Source organism: Salvelinus fontinalis, chromosome 36, assembly GCF_029448725.1.
Source record: "Salvelinus fontinalis isolate EN_2023a chromosome 36, ASM2944872v1, whole genome shotgun sequence".
Classification (NCBI taxonomy): Eukaryota; Metazoa; Chordata; class Actinopteri; order Salmoniformes; family Salmonidae; genus Salvelinus; species Salvelinus fontinalis.
This window is the reverse complement of record NC_074700.1, coordinates 21,065,982-21,086,685: the sequence shown is the minus strand read 5'-3', so window position 1 is coordinate 21,086,685 and position 20,704 is coordinate 21,065,982. Positions and strand designations below refer to the sequence as shown.

Here is a 20,704-nt window from a genome sequence, read left to right as displayed (position 1 = left end):
GTGTAATATGTTGACTCCTATTCTTCGCCGTGTTGGTGAGCGCTGTCTCACAATAACCCAAGCTGTATGTTGTGGTGAAGTTATTTTTTTAAATCTAACACAGCGGTTGCATTAAGAACCAGTGTATCTTTCATTTGCCATACAACAAGTATTTATATGTAAAGTTTATGATGAGTTCTTTGGTCAGATTAGGTGAGTGTCCAAAATATCTCCGGACATTCTGGCGAATTGTTGCTACGTATATGTAAAGTTTATGATGAGTTCTTTGGTCAGATTAGGTGAGTGTCCAAAATATCTCCGAACATTCTGGCGAATTGTTGCTACGTATTCACAATGTATAACCACGATTTACAGCTCTAAATATGCACATTTTTGAACAAAACATAAATGTATTGTATAACATGATGTTATAAGACTGTCATCTGATGAAGTTGTTCAAGGTTAGTGGTTAATTTTATCTCTATTTTGTCGGTTTTGTGCAAGCTATTTTGGCGGGGAGTAAATTGCGTTGTGTGTTTGGCTACTGTAGTGAGCTAATAGAAATATATATATATATATATATAGTGTTTTTGCTGTAAAACACTTAAAAAATCGGAAATATTGGCTGGATTCACAAGATGTTTATCTTTCATTTGCTGTACACCATGTATTTTTCATAAATGTTTTATGATGAGAATTTATGTATTTCACGTTGCTCTCTGTAGTTATTCTGGCTGCTTTGGTGCTATTTGTGATGGTGGCTGCAATGTAAAACTATGATTTATACCTCAAATATGCACATTTTCGAACAAAACATAAATGTATTGTATAACATGTTATAAGACTGTCATCTGATGAAGTTGTTCAAGGTTAGTGATTAATTTTATCTCTCTATTTTGTCGGTTTTGTGAAAGCTACCTATGCGGTGGAAACATGGTGAAAATATTCAGTTGTGTGTTTGGCTATTGTGGTAAGCTAATAGAAATACATATTGTGTTTTTGCTGTAAAACCTTTTAAAAATCGGAAATGATGGCTGGATTCACAAGATGTTTATCTTTCATTTGCTGTATTGGACTTGTGATTTCATGAACTTATATTATATGATATCCCTGTCGCGTTAGGCTAGGCTATGCTAGTCAGCTTTTTTGATGAGGATGCTCCCGGATCCGGGATGGGTATCAATGAAAGAATAACCAACCCAACTCACGCCCTGACCATACTAAAAGAAAGAAATAACAAAAGAACTAAGGTTAGAACGTGACACTTGTTGTAGCAGAATTTTTGGTTTTAGGAGCTGTAGTTGTTGTAGTAGGAGCTGTAGTTGTTGTTTTAGGAGATGTAGATGTTGTTGTAGTAGGAGCTGTAGTTGTTGTATTAGGAGATGTAGTTGTTGTTTTAGGAGATGTAGATGTTGTTGTAGTAGGAGCTGTAGTTGTTGTAGTAGTAGCAGTACTTGTTGTAGCAGAAGTTTTTGTTTTAGGAACTGTAGTAGTTGTATTAGGAGGTGTAGTTGTTGTTTTAGGAGATGTAGTTGTTGTTTTAGGAGATGTAGTTGTTGTTTTAGGAGATTTAGTTGTTGTTTTAGGAGATTTAGTTGTTGTTTTCGGAGATGTAGTTGTTGTTTTCGGAGATGTAGTTGTTGTTTTCGGAGATGTAGTTGTTGTTTTAGGAGATTTAGTTGTTGTTTTCGGAGATGTAGTTGTTGTTTTAGGAGATCTAGTTGTTGTTTTAGGATATTTAGTTGTTGTTTTAGGAGATGTTGTTGTTGTTTTAGGAGATGTAGTTGTTGTTTTAGGAGATGTTGTTGTTGTTTTAGGAGATGTAGTTGTTGTTTTAGGAGATGTTGTTGTTTTAGGAGATGTTGTTGTTGTTTTAGGAGATGTTGTTGTTGTTTTAGGAGATGTTGTTGTTTTAGGAGATGTTGTTGTTGTTTTAGGAGATGTTGTTGTTGTTTTAGGAGATGTTGTTGTTGTTGTTTTAGGAGATGTTGTTGTTGTTTTAGGAGATGTTGTTGTTGTTTTAGGAGATGTTGTTGTTGTTTTAGGAGATGTTGTTGTTGTTTTAGGAGATGTAGTTGTTGTTTTAGGAGATGTTGTTGTTGTTTTAGGAGATGTTGTTGTTGTTTTAGGAGATTTAGTTGTTGTATTAGGAGCTGTAGTTGTTGTTGTATTAGGAGCTGTAGTTGTTGTTGTATTAGGAGCTGTAGTTGTAGTAGGAGCTCTAGCTGTTGTAGTAGGATCAGTAGTTGTTGTAGCAGAAGTTTTTGTTTTAGGAACTGTAGTAGTTGTATTAGGAGGTGTAGTAATTGTTGTATTAGGAGTTGTAGTTGTTGTATTAGGAGTTGTAGTTGTTGTATTAGGAGGTGTTGTTGTTTTAGGAGGTGTAGTTGTTGTTTTAGGAGCTGTAGTTGTTGTTGTTGTATTAGGAGCAGTAGTTGTTGTATTAGGAGCTGTAGTTGTTGTATTAGGAACTGTAGTTGTTGTAGTAGGAGCTGTAGCTGTTGTAGTAGGAGCTGTAGTTGTTGTAGTAGTGTCTGTAGTTGTAGTAGGAGCACTTGTGGTGGTGACAACTGAGGACAGTCGGTTAACTGCCATACTAGGCACTGCAATCCAAAATACACTGGAGGTCTGCATAAATGTTGACCTTGAAGAGGAAGACAGACAAAAGTGCCAATATTAGACAGCACACAAAATTCCTGAAATATTCTCAAAATATCCATTATTTTTTAAATCCCATGGTTGTAGGATTCACAGTGCTCATTCAAGCCTGATTTGGCAGATAATCCATTTCTAACTTAATTGCTTTGGAAAAGTTTATGGAATAAAAAGTTTATGGAAGGACAATACAGTGCCACTGACACGGTCCGCTACCAAAACTTGTGGGCTCTCCTTCACCGCGGCCAACGTGAGTTAAACATTTAAACGTGTTAACCCTCGCAAGGTTGCAAGGCACCCCTAGCCGCGTCCTCAGAGCATGCACAGACCAGCTGGCTGGTGTGTTCACGGACATATTAAATCAATCCCTATCCCAGTGTGCTGTTCCCACATGCTTCAAGAGGGCCACCATTGTTCCTGTTCCCAAGAAAGCTAAGGTAACTGAGCTAAACAACTATCGCCCTATAGCACTCACTTCCGTCATCATGAAGTGCTTTGAGAGACTAGTAAAGGATCATATCACCTCCACCCTACCTGATACCCCAGACCCTTTCCAATTTGCTTACCGCCCCAATAGCTCCACACACGACGCAATCGCAATCACACTGCACACTGCCCTATCCCATCTGGACAAGAGGAATACCGATGTGAGAATGCTGTTCATCGATTACAGCTCAACATTTAACACCATAGTACCCTCCAAACTCATCATTAAGATCAAGACCCTGGGTCTCGACCCCGCCCTGTGCCACTGGGTCCTGAACTTTCTGACGGGCCGCCCCCGGGTAGTGAGGGTAGGAAACAACATCTCCACCCTGCTGATCCTCAACACTGGGGCCCCACAAGGGTGCGTTCCCAGCCCTCTCCTGTACTCCCTGTTCACCCATGACTGCGTGGCCACGCACGCCTCCAACTCAATCATCAACTTTGCAGACGACACTACAGTGGTAGGCTTGAGTACCAGCAATGACGAGACGGCCTACAGGAGGAGGTGAGGGCACTCGGAGTGTGGTGTCAGGAATATAACCTCACACTCAATGTCAACAAAACAAAGGAGATGATTGTGGACTTCAGGAAACAGCAGAGGGAGCACCACCCCTATCCACATCGACGGGAACGCAGTGGAGAAGGTGGAAAGTTTTAAGTTCCTCGGCGTACACATCATGGACAAACTGAAATGGTCCACACACACAGACAACAGCGCCTCTTCAACCTCAGGAGGCCGAAGAAATTTGGCTTGTCACCAAAAACAATCACAAACTTTTACAGATGCACAATCGAGAGCACTGTATCACCGACTGGTACGGCAACTGCTCCGCCCACAACCGCAAGGCTCTCCAGAGGGTAGTGAGTTCTGCAAAATGCATCACCGGGGGAAAACTACCTGCCCTCCAGGACACCTACACCACCCGATGTCACAGGAATGCTAAAAAGATCATCAAGGACAACAACCACCCGAGCCACTGCCTGTTCACACCGCTACCATCCAGAAGGCGAGGTCAGTACAGGTGCATCAATGCAGGGACCGAGAGACTGAAAAACAGCTTCTATCTCAAGGCCATCAAACTGTTAAACAGCCATCACTAACATTGAGTGGCTGCTGCCAACATACTGACTCAATCTCTAGCCACATGAATAATACAAAAATTGATGTAATAAATGTATCACTAGTCACTTTAAACAATGCCACTTTATATAATGTTTACATACCCTACATTACTCATATGTATATACTGTACTCTATACCATCTACTGCATCTTGCCTATGCCGCACGGCCATATATTTATACGTACATATTCTTATTAATTCCTTTACACTTGTATGTATAAGGTAGTTGTTGTGAAATTGTTAGATTACTTGTTAGATATTACTGCATGGTCGGAACTAGAACCACAAGCATTTCGATACACTCGCATTAACATCTGCTAACCATGTGTATGTGACCAGTAAAATTTGATTTGATTTGATGACATGGTGACATTTTTTATTTCAGTTGCATCCTACAGAAAAATTATGTAAAAAAGAACTGTGTCGTGTTTGTGATGGCTTTAACAGAGACTATGGTTGCCAAATTGGGGAAAGTTACTGTAATTGTTCAACTCTAGTAGAGACTCACTTGACTATGATGTTGCCCAATGAGGCTGAGGATGGTGATGTCCAGGTGACTGTTACTGATGATTTAGGCTGAATGTTGCTTTGACTCACCCCAGAGGCCTAACAGTAAAACAGCAGGTAGGGTCAATCAACAGAGAACAATGACTTTGGTACAATGATGTAAGGTAAGGCACTGATCATTGCTTTTTGATGGTTCTAGCTATAGAAGGTAAAGTTAACAAACTCTTGTTTGAGGTTGGAAAATCAAGGTAACTTGCCCAAAATACCCAGGTTTCAAGCTGGAATCCACCAACAAGGATTTCTGGAAACGTTGGAATTTTGGGAAGTTACCGGAATTTTTGCAACCCTACCTCTGTCATTCAACTTCATTCATTATAATCCGGGCCAGGAGTATTTCCTCACTGTGTAGCCTGACCAGTAAAAACTCTCCTATTATTAGGCTCAAGTCAGTTTCATTTGACATATTGATGAGTCATTATAATCCAATAAGTCAGTATGTAAATTGGTAACAGTGAAGACTGTGGACAGAATGTCCTGTGCTGTATTGTAACTAGTGTTGCAAAATTACAGAAACTCTCTGAAAATGTCCCAGGTTTTCAGAAATCCCAGTTGGAGGATCTCATGATTCAGGAGGGTAGGAGCAGGGTGGGAATCCTCCAACTGGGAAAGTTTCAGGAATTTTACAACCCTAACAGTAACTCACTGCGATCCCATTGCAAGGCACAAGAACGATCCCAGTTCCACTGCCGAGAGAGAACGTTCCCACAGCCTTGTTCTGTCCTTCCTCATGGGCCTCCAGAAGAAACCCTTTATAGCTGACTTTTCCTGACAGAGTCACTGAGAAAGAGAAGTGGGAAAAAGGGATGGAGAGAAATGTAGAGAAAGGTAGAGAGATGTGTCGCGTCTTTGGCTATGCAGGATTAAGTGATATGACATGCTATTCTATAACATCCTTTCTCTGTAATTAATATTACCTGATTGAGCTAATCATGTAAATGTAATTAACTAGAAAGTTGGGGCACCACGAAAGAGTGTTTATAGAGCTGTTATCTCCCTAATAAACTCTTAAAGACCTAGTCATATTTTACATCAATAGCAGTCAATATTAATCGTCACCTTGTTTCAGTCTCATCTGAAAGTTGTAAATTCTTGGTTATCCTGTCTAGGACTGGGGTCAACAGCCAATAAAATTGCAGGGCGCCAAATACAAATCAACAGAAATTTCATAAATCAAATTTCTCAAACATACAAGTATTAGGCAAAACATGCAGTGATATTGCAGAGAGCCAAATGAATTCACAAAAATACTCATAATAAATGTTGATGAAAATACAACTATTATACATGGAACTTTAGATACAATTCTCCTTAACCTGTCTAGGATGAGGGTGCCGCTAGCGGCACACCCCCCCCACATTCCACTGAAAAGGCAGAGCGCGAAATTCAAAAAAAATATATTTTTTAAATATTTCACTTTCACACATTAAAGTCCAATACAGCTAATGAAAGACACAGATCTTGTGAATCCAGCCAACATGTCCGATTTTTTAAATGTTTTACAGGGAAGACACAATATGTAAAGATGTAAATCTATTACCTAAAAACACATTAGCATAATTCACCATCTTTTATTTGTCCACCAACACCAGTAGCTATCACCAATTCGGCTAAACTAAGATATTTATAGCCCCTAACCAAGAAAAAAACTCATCAGATGACAGTCTGATAACATATTTATGGTATGGGATAGGTTTTGTTAGAAAAATGTGCATATTTCAGGTAGCTGGCATAGTTTACAATTGCACCCACCGTCACAAATGGACTAGAATAATTACAATGAGCAACGTGTTTACCTAACTACTAATCATCAAACATTTCGTAAAAATACACAGCATACACTAATCGAAAGACACAGATCCTGTGAATACAGACAATATTTCAGATTTTCTAAGTGTCTTACAGCGAAAACACAATAAATCGTTATATTAGCATAGCACATGTGCAAACATTACCCCAGCATTGATTCTAGCCAAAGAGAGCGATAACGTAAACATCGCCAAAATATATTATTTTTTTCACTAACCTTCTCAGAATTCTTCAGATGACACCCCTGTAACATCACATTACAACATACATATACAGTTTGTTCGAAAATGTGCATATTTAGCCACCAAAATCATGGTTAGACAATGAGAAATGTAGCCCAGCTGGTGAGAAAATGTCCGTGCGCCATATTAGACAGTGATCTACTCGTATACATAAATACTCATAAACGTGACTAAAAAATATAGGGTGGACAGCGATTGATAGACAATTTAATTCTTAATACAATCGCGTAATTACATTTTTTAAATTATCCTTACTTTTCAATACAGTTTGCGCCAAGCGAAGCTACGTCAAAAAACATGGCGTCCTAAGCCACTAACATTTTTCGACAGAAACACGATTTATCATAATAAAAATTTCCTACTTTGAGCTGTTCTTCCATCAGTATCTTGGGCAAAGGATCCTTTCTTGGGTCTAATCGTCTTTTGGTGGAAAGCTGTCCTCTTGCCATGTGGAAATGCCAACTGCGTTCGGGATGAACTGGAAGCGTGCCCAGAGATTCACAGCGTCTCAGAAATAAATGTCCCAAAATGTCCCAAAATCGCACTAAACGGATATAAATTGCTATAAAACGCTTTAAATTAACTACCTTATGATGTTTTTAACTCCTATAACGAGTCTTAACATGACCGGAGAAAGATTACTCCCAACACTAATGCTTGGAACAGGTGCGGGTCGGTGTCCTCCACGCGCATGACGCAGCTGCAAAAGAGTTACTAGCTACAGGGTTTTTTAATTTATAGTGCCTGTGATTGCGCAATCGACCCCATTCAAATCGTCATCACGTAAAGGCATCCAGGGGAAGACGTAAGCAGTGTCCGTATACTCATAGGAATAACATTGGCTTTAAAACTGACTCCAGAACAGTGGCCAAAATTTCTGAAATCTGACTCCATGTCAGGGAAATTGCTGTAGAATGGGTTCTGTTCCACTTAGAGACAAAATTTCAACTCCTATAGAAACTATAGACTGTTTTCTATCCAATAATAATAATAATATGCATATTGTACGATCAAGAATTTTGTAGGAAGCCGTTTCAAAAATTACATGATTACCATAAATAGTGACAACAGCGCCCCCAGCTTTAACAGGTTAATGCAACCGCTGTGTCAGATTTCCCAAAAACTTTACGGAAAAAGCATAATCTGAGAACGGCGCTCAGAGCCCAAACAGCCAGAGAAATATCCGCTATGTTGGGTAGTCAACATTATTCATAAATAGCATTATAAATAATCACTTACCTTTGATGATCTTCATCAGAATGCACTCCCAGGAATCGCAGTTCCACATGTTTTGTTCGATAATGTCCATCATTTATGTCCATTTATGTCCAATAGTTTCTTTTGTTAGGGCGTTTGGTAAACAAATCCAAAAGCGCGATCTGGTCCATTCGGACGAAACATTCAAAAAGTTATATTACAGGTCGAAGAAACTTGACAAACTAAGTATAGAATCAATCTTTAGGATGTTTTTATCATAAAAGTTCAATAATGTTCCAACCGGAGAATTCCATTGTCTGTAGAAAAGCAATGGAACGACAGCTACCTCTCAAGTGAAAGAGCGTGACTGAGAACGAGGCTGTAGGCAGACCCCTTTGTCAAACAGCTCCCATCCGGCCCCCCTTCACATGAGAAGCCTGAAACAACGTTCCAAAGACGGTTGACATCTAGTGGAAGCCTTAGGAAGTGAAAAATAACCTAAATCCCACTGTGTATTCGATAAGGGTGAGTTCAAAAACTACAAACCTCAGATTTCCCTATTCCTGTTTGGATTTTTTCTCAGGTTTTTGCCTGCCATATGAGTTCTGTTATACTCACAAACATCATTCAAACAGTTTTAGAAACTTCAGAGTGTTTTCTATCCAATACTAATAAAATATGCATATATTAGCATCTGGGACTGAGTAGGAGGCAGTTCACTCTGGGCACGATTTTCATCCAAAGTGAAAATGCTGCCCCCTATCTCAAACAAGATTTATCTTCACAAACCATGGATAACAAGTTGAATCAGCAATAAAACATTTGATTTAATTATTTATTTACTAAATACCTAAATAATCACACAGAATTACATAAACACAGAATGGATAATACATTGAATACAAATTATGTCATATAAGAAAACGTCCCTTGTGGACGGAATCGTTATGACGGCTGGTTAAACAAATAAAGAGGGTTGGGTTTTGAATGAAAGAGCGGGAATACTGAGGAACAAAGGGAGAAGCTATGTCTCTATCGGGCCGTAGGCCGCTACTCTATCGTAAATACAGAATCTTATGCATTCTAAATAACCGCCAATTTGGAAAAGGAAAATGCAATAAATATTTACTCTGAGCTGCGCTTTGATCGGTTGGTAGTAGATGGGAGGCCGTGTTGCCCAAGAGATCTTCCTTGTCCTTTGAAGAGTGTCTCTGGTGATAAACTGGAAACGTTGTAGTATCGTGGTTGCGTGGAAGACTGGATACGTTGTCCGTCCTTTCCTAGCCCACGTTTACAGCGGCCGCTGCTAACTCAACGGCTAGGAGGTATCACTTCTGGAGTGAATAAGAGTTCAAAGTTCATACCAAGTTGCCATACTGTCACGCCCTGGCCTTAGTATTCTTTGTTTTCTTTATTATTTTTAGTTAGGTCAGGGTGTGACATGGGTAATGTTTGTGTTTTGTCGGTTTTGGGTGATTATATGGTAAAGGGGGTGTTGGGTGTAGTGTATGGGTTTGTGTTGAGTGTATGTGTCTAGCTGTGTCTATGTTGGATGTAGTTGTCTAGGGAAGTCTATGGTTGCCTGAATGGGTTCCCAATTAGAGACAGCTGATTTCTGTTGTCTCTGATTGGGAGCCATATTTAAGGTAACCATAGGCTTTCGTTTGATGTGGGTAATTGTCTATGTCTGAACGTTTGTAGCCTGTGTATGTGCACAACGTTTATTAGCTTCACGGTCGTTTTATTGTTTTGTTAGTGTGTAAGTGTTTTTGTTTCGTTTTGCCTTCGTCATCAATAAAAGGAAGATGGCTTATTTTCCAAATGCTGCGTTTTGGTCCGTCAATCCCCCACACGATCGTGACAGAATTACCCACCAATGCAGGACCAAGCGGCATGTAAAGCGGCAACAGGACCCACCTACACAGGATTCTTGGACATGGGAGGAGATACTGGATGGTAAGGGACGTTGGGCTCAACCGGGAGAATATCGCCTCCCTCGTGAAGAGCTGGAGGCAGCGAAAGCCGAGAGGAGGCGATATGAGGAGGCAGCACGGAAGCAAGGCTGGAGACCCGTGAGTAATACCCAAAAATTTCTTGGGGAGGGGCTCATGGGGAGTGTGGCGAGTCCAGATGGGAGATCTGCGTCAACTTCCCATGCTACCCGTGAGGACTCTAAGAGGGAACCTGAGCCAGTCGGGCTGATATTGGAGGTGAGCAATGGGAATGATACAGAGACTGTTAAGGATTTATTGGGGAGGTTGGAAGAGAGTGAAATGAGGGAGCTGCTGTGTTGGTGCGTGAGGCACAAGATCCACCCGACAGAGCGTATGCGGGATGTGAGGTTACCTGAGTCAGCTCTCCATGCTCGTCCTGATGTGCGTGCTAACCGTCTGGGAATGACAGTCCCACGAACCAGGCCTCCTGTACGCCTCCCTAGTCCTGAACCTCCTATATTAGCCCCACGTACAAACTCTCCTGTGACAGTCCCCAGCCCAGTACAACCAGTGCCTCCTCCACGCACTAGCCCTATGGTGCGTGTCTCCAGCCCTTTACCACCAGTACCTAAATCACGCACCAAGCCTCCTGTGTGTCCCCAGAGTCCTGTGCGTCCTGTTGCTGCTCCCCGCACTAGCCCTGAGATGCGTCTCCCCAGTCCGGTACCACCAGTTCCGGCACCACGCACTAGGCCTAATGTGCGCTCCCAGGGTCCAGTATGCCCTGTTCCTTATCCCCGCACTAGCCCTGAGATGCGTGTCCCCAGCCCGGTACCACCAGTTCCGGCACCACGCACTAGGCCTAATGTGCGCTCCCAGGGTCCAGAATGCCCTGTTCCTTCTCCCCGCACTAGCCCTGAGATGCGTGTCCCCAGCCCGGTATCACCAGTTCCGGCACCACGCACCAGGCCTACAGTGCGCCTCAGCCGGCCAGAGTCTGCCGTCTGCACAGCGATGCCTGAACTGCCCGTCTACCCAGCGCCATCTGAGCCATCCGTCTACCCAGCGCCATCTGAGCCATCCGTCTACCCAGCGCCATCTGAGCCATCCGTCTACCCAGCGCCATCTGAGCCATCCGTCTACCCAGCGCCATCTGAGCCATCCGTCTACCCAGCGCCATCTGAGCCATCCGTCTGCCCCGAGCCATTAGAGCCGCCCGTCTGTCCCGAGCCGTCAGAGCCGTTCGTCAGTCAGGAGCCGCTAGAGCCATTCGTCAGACAGGATCTGCCAGAGCCGCCAACCAGACAGGATCTGCCAGAGCCGCCAACCAGACAGGATCTGCCAGAGCCGCCAACCAGACAGGATCTGCCAGAGCCGCCAACCAGACAGGATCTGCCAGATCCGCCAGACAGCCATGTGCAGCCAGATCCGTCAGCCAGCCATGTGCAGCCAGATCCGTCAGCCAGCCATGAGCAGCCAGATCCGTCAGCCAGCCATGAGCAGCCAGATCCGTCAGCCAGCCATGAGCAGCCAGATCCGTCAGCCAGCCATGAGCAGCCAGATCCGTCAGCCAGCCATGAGCAGCCAGATCCGTCAGCCAGCCATGAGCAGCCAGATCCGTCAGCCAGCCATGAGCAGCCAGATCCGTCAGCCAGCCATGAGCAGCCAGGGCCGTCCCTCAGTCCGGAGCTGCCGTCCCTCAGTCCGGAGCTGCAGTCCCTCAGTCCGGAGCTGCCGTTCATCAGTCCGGAGCTGCCCCTTATCCTGGTGCTGCCCCTTATCCTGGTGCTGCCCCTTATCCTGGTGCTGCCCCTTATCCTGGTACTGCCCCTTAGTCCGGAGCTGCCCCTTAGTCCGGAGCTGCCCCTTAGTCCGGAGCTGCCCCTTAGTCCGGAGCTGCCCCTTAGTCCGGAGCTGCCCCTTAGTCCGGAGCTGCCCCTTAGTCCGGAACTGCCCCTTAATTCAGTGGGGTTAATGTGGAGGGGGGCCATTTGGAGGAAGCTACGGAGGCGGTTAGTGACTGTGGTGGGGTGGGGACCACGACCAGTGCCGGAGCCGCCACCGTGGAAGGACGCCCACCCAGACCCTCCCCTAGACTGTGTGCTGGTGCGCCCGGAGTTCACACCTTAAGGGGGGGGTTATGTCACGCCCTGGCCTTAGTATTCTTTGTTTTCTTTATTATTTTTAGTTAGGTCAGGGTGTGACATGGGTAATGTTTGTGTTTTGTCGGTTTTGGGTGATTATATGGTAAAGGGGGTGTTGGGTGTAGTGTATGGGTTTGTGTTGAGTGTATGTGTCTAGCTGTGTCTATGTTGGATGTAGTTGTCTAGGGAAGTCTATGGTTGCCTGAATGGGTTCCCAATTAGAGACAGCTGATTTCTGTTGTCTCTGATTGGGAGCCATATTTAAGGTAACCATAGGCTTTCGTTTGATGTGGGTAATTGTCTATGTCTGAACGTTTGTAGCCTGTGTATGTGCACAACGTTTATTAGCTTCACGGTCGTTTTATTGTTTTGTTAGTGTGTAAGTGTTTTTGTTTCGTTTTGCCTTCGTCATCAATAAAAGGAAGATGGCTTATTTTCCAAATGCTGCGTTTTGGTCCGTCAATCCCCCACACGATCGTGACATACTTTTAGCTCATGCTATATTCTCATGCTATATTCGAAATTCATCCTTCCGGCGTGTAGGTCGTCACCTTCACATTGAAATGTGATGCTAATTTCGTTAGGATCTTGCTGAGGTTGGCTTAGTTCTGTAGGTGGTCTTTGTCCTTTCAACGTGGGGATGGTGAGTCCTCACGTCCTTGGAACAGCTTATTATCTAAACCCTTTTAACATAAGGCTCTCGCCCCAATGTACTCGGAACAGAAGGTTACATTTTCGTCAAAGGCTAATATAGTGGAGGGAGAGAAGGGTGTGTTTCATAGTTTATAACCCATGTCTCTTCACAGGGGCGGGCCACTGATTGAGCAGAGCTCTAACCCTATGAAAACCCAATTATCTCATTTGAAAGCTAACATTACATTTAGTCTTTTCACAAATAGTTTCATATTCAAACATTTAAATTGCACAACAATTCCATGTGAATCTGATAACTAGAATGTGTAGACTTTCCCAGATACAGTTTGTCGTCCTATCATCAGTCATAATGTCTCAGATGACAACCGAACTGACATCATATTCATTAAGTACCAACGCATATTTTCAACTGGTTCTATTACCGAAATATGGTTCCTTTCCCCCCACTTGTTAGATGTTCCCAGACTCTCTCTGTTTAACAAAGGCTATTCAAGAGTCCTTCAGTGGAGTCAGAGAGGGAGGGAAGGGAGAAAGGTATTTATGGGGGGTCATAAACCTTACCCACAGGCCAACGTCATGACAGATGGCTAAAGAATGAGATATTGAGTGCTGAAACGCTGGATGACATCTCCTTAGACTAAGTTATGATTCCCTGCCAATTAGCAATCTTGTAATGTCACGGCAACTGTGCTGGAATATGCTATGCGAAAAGTTAACATCTGAGCAGGGACAAATAATGTTTATGAAAATTTCCTCGCAAAATTAACATTATTTGCAAGTGCCTCAAGGAATGAAATGGGTTGTGTATTAGAAATGTGCAGACAGATTACTGTTCCCACTCCGTTCCTTCATCTGAGCCAAAACAGTATGGATCGGGTAAGCCTAATAGTGTGTTCCTACCATCTTGGTGACTCACCTTGGATGGTGTCTCCTGGCTGGTAGGTGGTCTGGTTGACAGTGACAGTGTATGGTGAGGAAGAGCTCTGCCCTGTGCTGCCATGAAAACTATTACCAGGTAGCATTGAGCCACACTGAGAAGCAATGGAAGATCCTCCCCCACTGAAACCCTCCACTTGTAGAGCAGTCAGAGAGAGGAGAAGGCAGAGAAAACCCACCATTTCTCTGTATAGCAGATCTATATTGTGGTTGTGTGTGAGAGAGCGAGAGAGAGGAAAAGAGAAGAAAAGAGAGAGAGAGCGAGAGAGAGGAAAAGAGAAGAAAAGAGAGAGAGAGCGAGAGAGAGAGCGAGAGAGAGGAAAAGAGAGAGAGAGAGAGCGAGAGAGAGACAGAATAAGAGTTTCGGGAGAGAAAACATAGGATATCTCAGGTGACATGATATTTGACATGTGACCCAATTAATCAATTTACAAAGACACATCTATAAATTCTAATATTTCTAATGAGATTATAGACATTTTATAACTACAATCATACAGTAAATAGGTAATGAACAGTTGCCGGCAGAGTACAGACAACGTAACACCTGTGGAAATATAAACTCTGACCTTTTGTCATTGAAGGTCTCTTGTTTAGACAGAAAGTTAAACACTAGTAACAACTTTATAACTAGTCATAATTACACTGTAATAATTATTACGTTTAAATAACAAATCTATAATATTAACATATAAAGGTAGGGGAAAACCCCTGGAATTATCTTAATGTAAGAGCATACATGAGCCTCCATGTTAGAAGATATTGAAACAAATATCCAGTCTTGTTCAATAGAACTTCATCCAAAAGAAAGACAAGTATTCAGGTGAATTGTTTGGTGTCAAAATATGTATTAGGCTTTTTATTATCTATGTCTAGCATGACGTCTTAAACCCTACTTTCTAACGTTACTGAGGACAATTATTATTATTTCTATTAAAACAACAAAAATACATTTCAAAGACATTGTGAATGGGTGCTCTGGTCAGTGGTGCTCTGGTCAGTGGGAGCACTCGTCCCCACCTGCCTAAGATGCCGACATGGCCAAGCCCCCTGCCCAAAGGGATTTTCCAGGGCGGGAAGGACCAATCCCTGCTTGATGCCCAGGCTGGTATGGAAGCGAGCGCACCCATAACCACCACGACCAGCACACACACCTCTCACACCGTGAAACCAAAACACAAAACATTAACTAAACACAAAACACACAGTAATCCAATCCTCACACTCACCCCAGATCGGAGGAGCTTAAACATTTATACTGTTCATGTGTCTATGTATTTATTCCAACACTCATTAATTCCAACCTTCAGACAGTCACAGATCAACCCATCTTTCCCGGTAAATCATCATCCTACCATTTTCTCCTGCAACACTTCCCTCCATTCACTAGTGATGGACAATTATTTGTTAGTGTTATTAACATAGGCTTGTTAAATAGTTAGTAGTGAAAGTAGTTAATGAAAAGATAAACCATGGCTTACCAGGTTGATTTAACTTCAGCTAGACGAGTGTTGAATTGAACTGTTTCAAGGACATGTTGTACAACTAAGTGTGAATCAGAGCTTGGCACACAGAGACCATATATATCAGGTCCCACGTCATGGAAACAAAAATAAAAACCTGTCTTCCTCTACTTATCAAGAACTCCAATTCCTTGTGTCCAAAATAAAACTGTATACACACACACATACACACACACACACACACACACACACACACACACACACACACACACACACACACACACACACACACACACACACACACACACTATTTTGACATGTTTTTGAGTGAACCGTAGCTGTGACAAGACAATAAATGTTAATGTTAAACGTTTTACTCTACAGTAGATTGTTGTTTTTCTAACAAAAGTTTAATTTACCTGTTAAAATACATAATACGTAACAAATGGGGGCTTACAGTAAGGTATCATATATGGATCTTAATGTAGGTCATGAACTATGAAGCATTAAAGGCTACATTGTTTCCACATATATTGTTATTTACTTTTGATTTCCAGTCTGACTTTGAATCAAGTCTGGTTGGTTTGACATTTCAAACTTATCGAAGAACCAAGTAAACAACCAAATGAAAGTACACTGATACATAGAATCCTGTCACGAAGTCGTCAGGGAAATGACCGGACCAAGGTGCAGCGTGGTGAGCGTACATTTCTTTTTATTTTGAATGTCACCAACAAAAACAAGAAACAACAAAAACGAATGTGACGCTTACAAGGGCTATACAGGCCACTAACAAAGTCAACTACCCACAACTAAGGTGGAAAAACAGGCTGCCTAAGTATGATTCCCAATCAGAGACAACGATAGACAGCTGTCCCTGATTGAGAACCATACCCGGCCAAAACATAGAAACAGAAAACATAGAAATAAAGAAACTAGAATGCCCACCCTAGTCACACCCTGGCCTAACCAAAATAGAGAATAAAAGCCTCTATGGCCAGGGCGTGACAATCCCCTTTGTCATCAAGTCTCTGTTGACACAGCAATGACAAATCGTGTAACACATTTGTAAAACCCTCAACAAGAAAGCTCTAATTAAATGTTTCCTCATTATGATTTATGATCAGAATCCAGAAGCAAAGTAACTCTACTTTTGAATTGTATTGCAACAGAATAGAATCTCCTCCCCCAAAGTATATTTTTCTTCATATTTTTCATTTCATTCTGCAACTTTTTCTTCTTTTCTAGCCTTTGGAATATGTATTTTTTTCAGGACTGAATATTTCAGCGTACTCTCTATGCCAAATGTCCTCCCCTATATGGTTTAGAAACCAAGTTGCCTCTCTCTTGTCTCTCTCTGCTCTCTCAGGTCCCGAAGCAGTGTGGATTTTCTATAGCAGCAGACGGCCATAGAGAGGCGTTGTGGAGCTCCAGAGGCTCACACTCCACTCACTGGCTCCAGGGTGAAGTTTCCACCTGCGGTATGAATAGATCTTGGATCAGCTTCTCCTCCCCCAATCATAACCATAACCAATAGTGGGAAATATGCAAAACTGACCCAAGATCAACAGCTAGGGGAAACTTCACCCCATTGACTGATTCTGTTGGAGGGTGTACAATCGGTTTAATCATTGCTGTGTTTTAAGGACTTAAACATGACTTTTATCTGAAAATGTAATAATTAAATTAACATGTAATGACATGAAATATGACACTTAACTAGTTAGGGTGTAAAATGCAATATCAATCAACTTACAATTGCAACTCTTTTAATCTGCATCAACTTGTTTGTGTTAGGAACAGGTTTGGGGTTTAAGGTTAAGGTTAATGTTAGTGTTATGGTTGGGGGGACAGGGATAGGTTATGGTAGGTTAGGGCTAGGGTTAGGGTTAAGGTTAGTGGATTCTCAGTAGAACAATTTCTTGATAGTTAGTTGATAAACCCTATGTAGGGGGGCTTACCAAATAAAGTGTTACAAAAAAATATTAAATAATTTCTTAAAGATTACAATATGGCGACAGATAGTTTTATGGACAACATTGTTATCTTGTGCTGTAACGTCCTGACCAGAGTTATTATGTGTTTTGCTTGTTTAGTGTTGGTCAGGACGTGAGCTGGGTGGGAATTCTATGTTGTGTGTCTAGTTTGTCTGTTTCTATGTCCAGCCTAATATGGTTCTCAATCAGAGGCAGATGGTAATCGTTGTCCCTGATTGAGAATCATATATAGGAGGCTTGTTTTGTGTTGGGATTTTGTGGGTGTTTGTTTCCTGTCTCTGTGTTTGTGTTCTGCACCAGAGAGGACTGTTTCGGCTTTCACGTTTTGTTATTTTGCTATTGGTTAATGTTCACCGTTTATTCTGTTGATTAAACATGTTGAACACTAACTGCGCTGCATTTTGGTCCTCTCATTCATCCCAGGAAGAAAGCCGTTACATGTGCTTTGAATATTGAAATGCATCTGTGTCCCATGCCTTTACGGAATATCTAATGTTGACATGACTAAACAATGTACAAGAAAATAATCTATGATTTACTTGTTGCTAAGGCAACAAACTGACGTGATAAATTTTAACAGACGACATCCATAAAGTATAGTGATGAAGAGACTGAAGAGTCACATTCAGGCAGACCTTGGAGAGGAAGTCACTTCACTTAAACAAGACAAACTGAGATATTTTACTATTGAGGTGAGTGATACTTTTTACCATAATATCTCAAAATAGTTACATTATTTTCCTGTATGTGTTTCTCTCTATTTCTAATGTTATTGGAAAGTGGTTGCATTTTGAATGCACCGCCAACTGAAACAATACATTTCCACCAGTGGTGTAAAAAGTGTTACATTGTCATACTTGAGTAAAAGTTTCAGGACTTAGGATGAGACCCACATGCAGAGAGTTCAAATCATAGATGTTTATTTACAAAACAGGAGGCAGGTCAAGGGCAGGCAGAGGTCAGTAATCCACAGCAGTGTCAGAAAGGTACAGAACGGTAGGCAAGCTCAGGGCAGGCAGAATGGTCAAAACCAGAAGAACTAGAAAACATGGACTAGAGAGAACAGGAGTACAGAAAAACACTTGACGAGACAAACTATCAACAGACAAACAGAAAACAGGTATGATGTAATGATGCCATGATTACAGTATACAGTTGAAGTCGGAAGTTTACACACACCTTAGCCAAATACATTTAAACTCTGTTTTTCACCATTTCTGACATTTAATTACAATGAAAATTCCCTGTCTTAGGTCAGTTAGGATCACCACTTTATTTAAAGAATGGGAAATGTCAGAATAATAGTAGAGAGAATGATTTATTTCAGCTTTTATTTCTTTCAACACATTCCCAGTGGATCTGAAGTTTACATACACTCAATTAGTATTTGGTAGCATTGCCTTTAAATTGTTTAACTTGGGTCAAATGTTTCGGGTAGCCTTCCACAAGCTTCCTAAAGTAAGTTGGGTGAATTTTGTCCCATTCCTCCAGACAGAGCTGGTGTAACTGAGTCAGGTTTGTAGGCCTCCTTGCTCACACATACTTTTTCAGTTCTGCACACAAATTTCCTATAGAATTGAGGTCAGTTCTTTGATGGCCACTCCTATAGATTGAGTTTGTTGTCCTTAAGCCATTTTGCCACAACTTTGGAAGTATGCTTGCGGTCATTGTCCTTTTGGAAGACCCATTTGCAACCAAGCTTTAACTTCCTGACTGATGTATCGAGATGTTGCTTCAATATATCCACATAATTGTCCACCCTCATGATGCCATCTATTTTGTGAAGTGCACCAGGCCCTCCTGCAGCAAAGCACCCCCACAACATGATGCTGCTGGATAATGTTCTTCGGCTTGCAAGCCTCCCCCTTTTTCCTCCAAACATAACGATGGTCATTATGGCCAAACAGTTCTATTTTTGTTTCATCAGACCAGAGGACATGTCTCCAAAAAGTGCGGTCTTTGTCCCCATGTGCAATTGCAAACCATAGTCTGTTTTTTTTTATGGCAGTGTTGGAGCAGTGGCTTCTTCCTTGCTGTGCGGCCTTTCAGGTTTTGTCGATATAGGACTCGTTTTACTGTGGATATATATACTTTTGTACCCGTTTCCTCCATCATTTTCACAACGTCCTTTGCTGTTGTTCTGGGATTGATTTGCACTTTTCGCACCAAAGTATGTTCATCTCTAGGCGACAGAACACATCTCCTTACTGAGCGGTATGACGACTGCGTGGTCCCATGGTGTTTATACTTGCATACTACTGTTTGTACAGATGAACATGGTACCTTCAGGCATTTGGAAATTGCTCCCCAGGATGAACCAGACTTGAGGAGGTCTACAATTTTTTTCCTGAGGTCTTGGCTGATTTCCTTTGATTTTCCCATGATGTCAAGCAAAGAGGCACTGAGTTTGAAGGTAGGCCTTGAAATATATCCACAGGTACACCTCCAATTGACTCCAATGATGTCAATAAGCCTTTCAGAAGCTTCTATAGCTGTGACATAATTTTCTGGAATTTTCCAAGCTGTTAAAAGGCACAGTCAGCTTAGTGTATGTAAACTTCTGACCCACTATAGACTACTGAGGTATTCTGTTAAGTGAAACTCTGTCTGCAATTGCATTTTATTACCAAGGTTCCTGTGTCTGTCATCTATCTGGAAGACTGATTGTTAAAGGAAACTTACATCACCCCATGTAAAGGACCACCCAACATAGCCAAACCATGTTACATTTCCTTAATCCACCACAACTGTCTCAATGTGTCGAACCAACCGATATCTACTGGATGAGGTGACCAAATATTCTGTCCTCTGTTTGTACTTAGAATAGAGGATAAGGAGCGACTTTGTTCGGAGCAGAGATACCTCGTTCCGAACATGCAAGTTTCAGAGTAGAGAGGGTGGGGGCAAGAACACAAGATGTGCACAGCCGTGGTGGATTAGGTACAGAGTTCGGTGAAAATGGCAATTTACACAACCAGAGTAACAGGATTGTACATACCTATCATTTAAAGCAGGGGTGGGGGACATCCGGCCTACGAGACCCTTTGATCAGGCCACAGAACCAATTCTTAAATACATTTTTTTTTATATATATATAAAAAAAAAAGCTCTAGACGTCATTTTTCCACAAAAATAAAATTTACAAATTCTGACTTGGAGCAGCCCCCTATCCACATCGACGGGACTGTAATGGACAAGGTGGAAAGTTAAGTTCCTCGGCGTACACATCACGGACAAACTGAAATGGTCCACCCACACAGACAGTGTGGTGAAGAAGGCGCTGCAGTGCCTTTTCAACCTCAGGAGGCTGAAGAGATTTAGCTTGTCACCAAAAACACTCACAAACTTTTACAGATGCACAATCGAGAGCATCCTGTCAGGCTGTATCACCGCCTGGTACGGCAAATGCTCCGCCCACAACCATAAGGCTTTCCAGAGGGTAGTGAGGTCTGCACAACGCATCACTGGGGGCAAACTACCTGCCCTCCAGGATGCCTACACAACCCGATGTGTCACAGGAA

At 42.2% G+C, this 20,704-nt stretch overlaps 1 protein-coding gene across 2 annotated transcripts; it reads right to left on the bottom strand.

The window, feature by feature from the left end:
• Positions 1 to 439: 439 nt before the first annotated feature.
• Positions 440 to 15,659, bottom strand: LOC129835691 (mucin-2-like). Of its 2 annotated transcripts, none has more exons than XM_055901427.1 (5): positions 15,205 to 15,659; positions 13,704 to 13,922; positions 5,454 to 5,587; positions 4,752 to 4,849; positions 440 to 2,623 (listed from the first exon to the last, which is right to left on the bottom strand). In XM_055901427.1, the coding sequence occupies exons 2-5, from the start codon at positions 13,903 to 13,905 to the stop codon at positions 1,231 to 1,233; spliced, it is 1,827 nt and encodes a 608-aa protein (XP_055757402.1). In that variant the 5' UTR covers positions 13,906 to 13,922; positions 15,205 to 15,659; the 3' UTR covers positions 440 to 1,230. The 2 variants fall into 2 exon arrangements, with proteins under 2 accessions (XP_055757402.1, XP_055757403.1); XM_055901428.1 differs by having other exon boundaries at positions 13,704 to 13,909.
• Between the last annotated feature and the right edge of the window lie 5,045 nt (positions 15,660 to 20,704).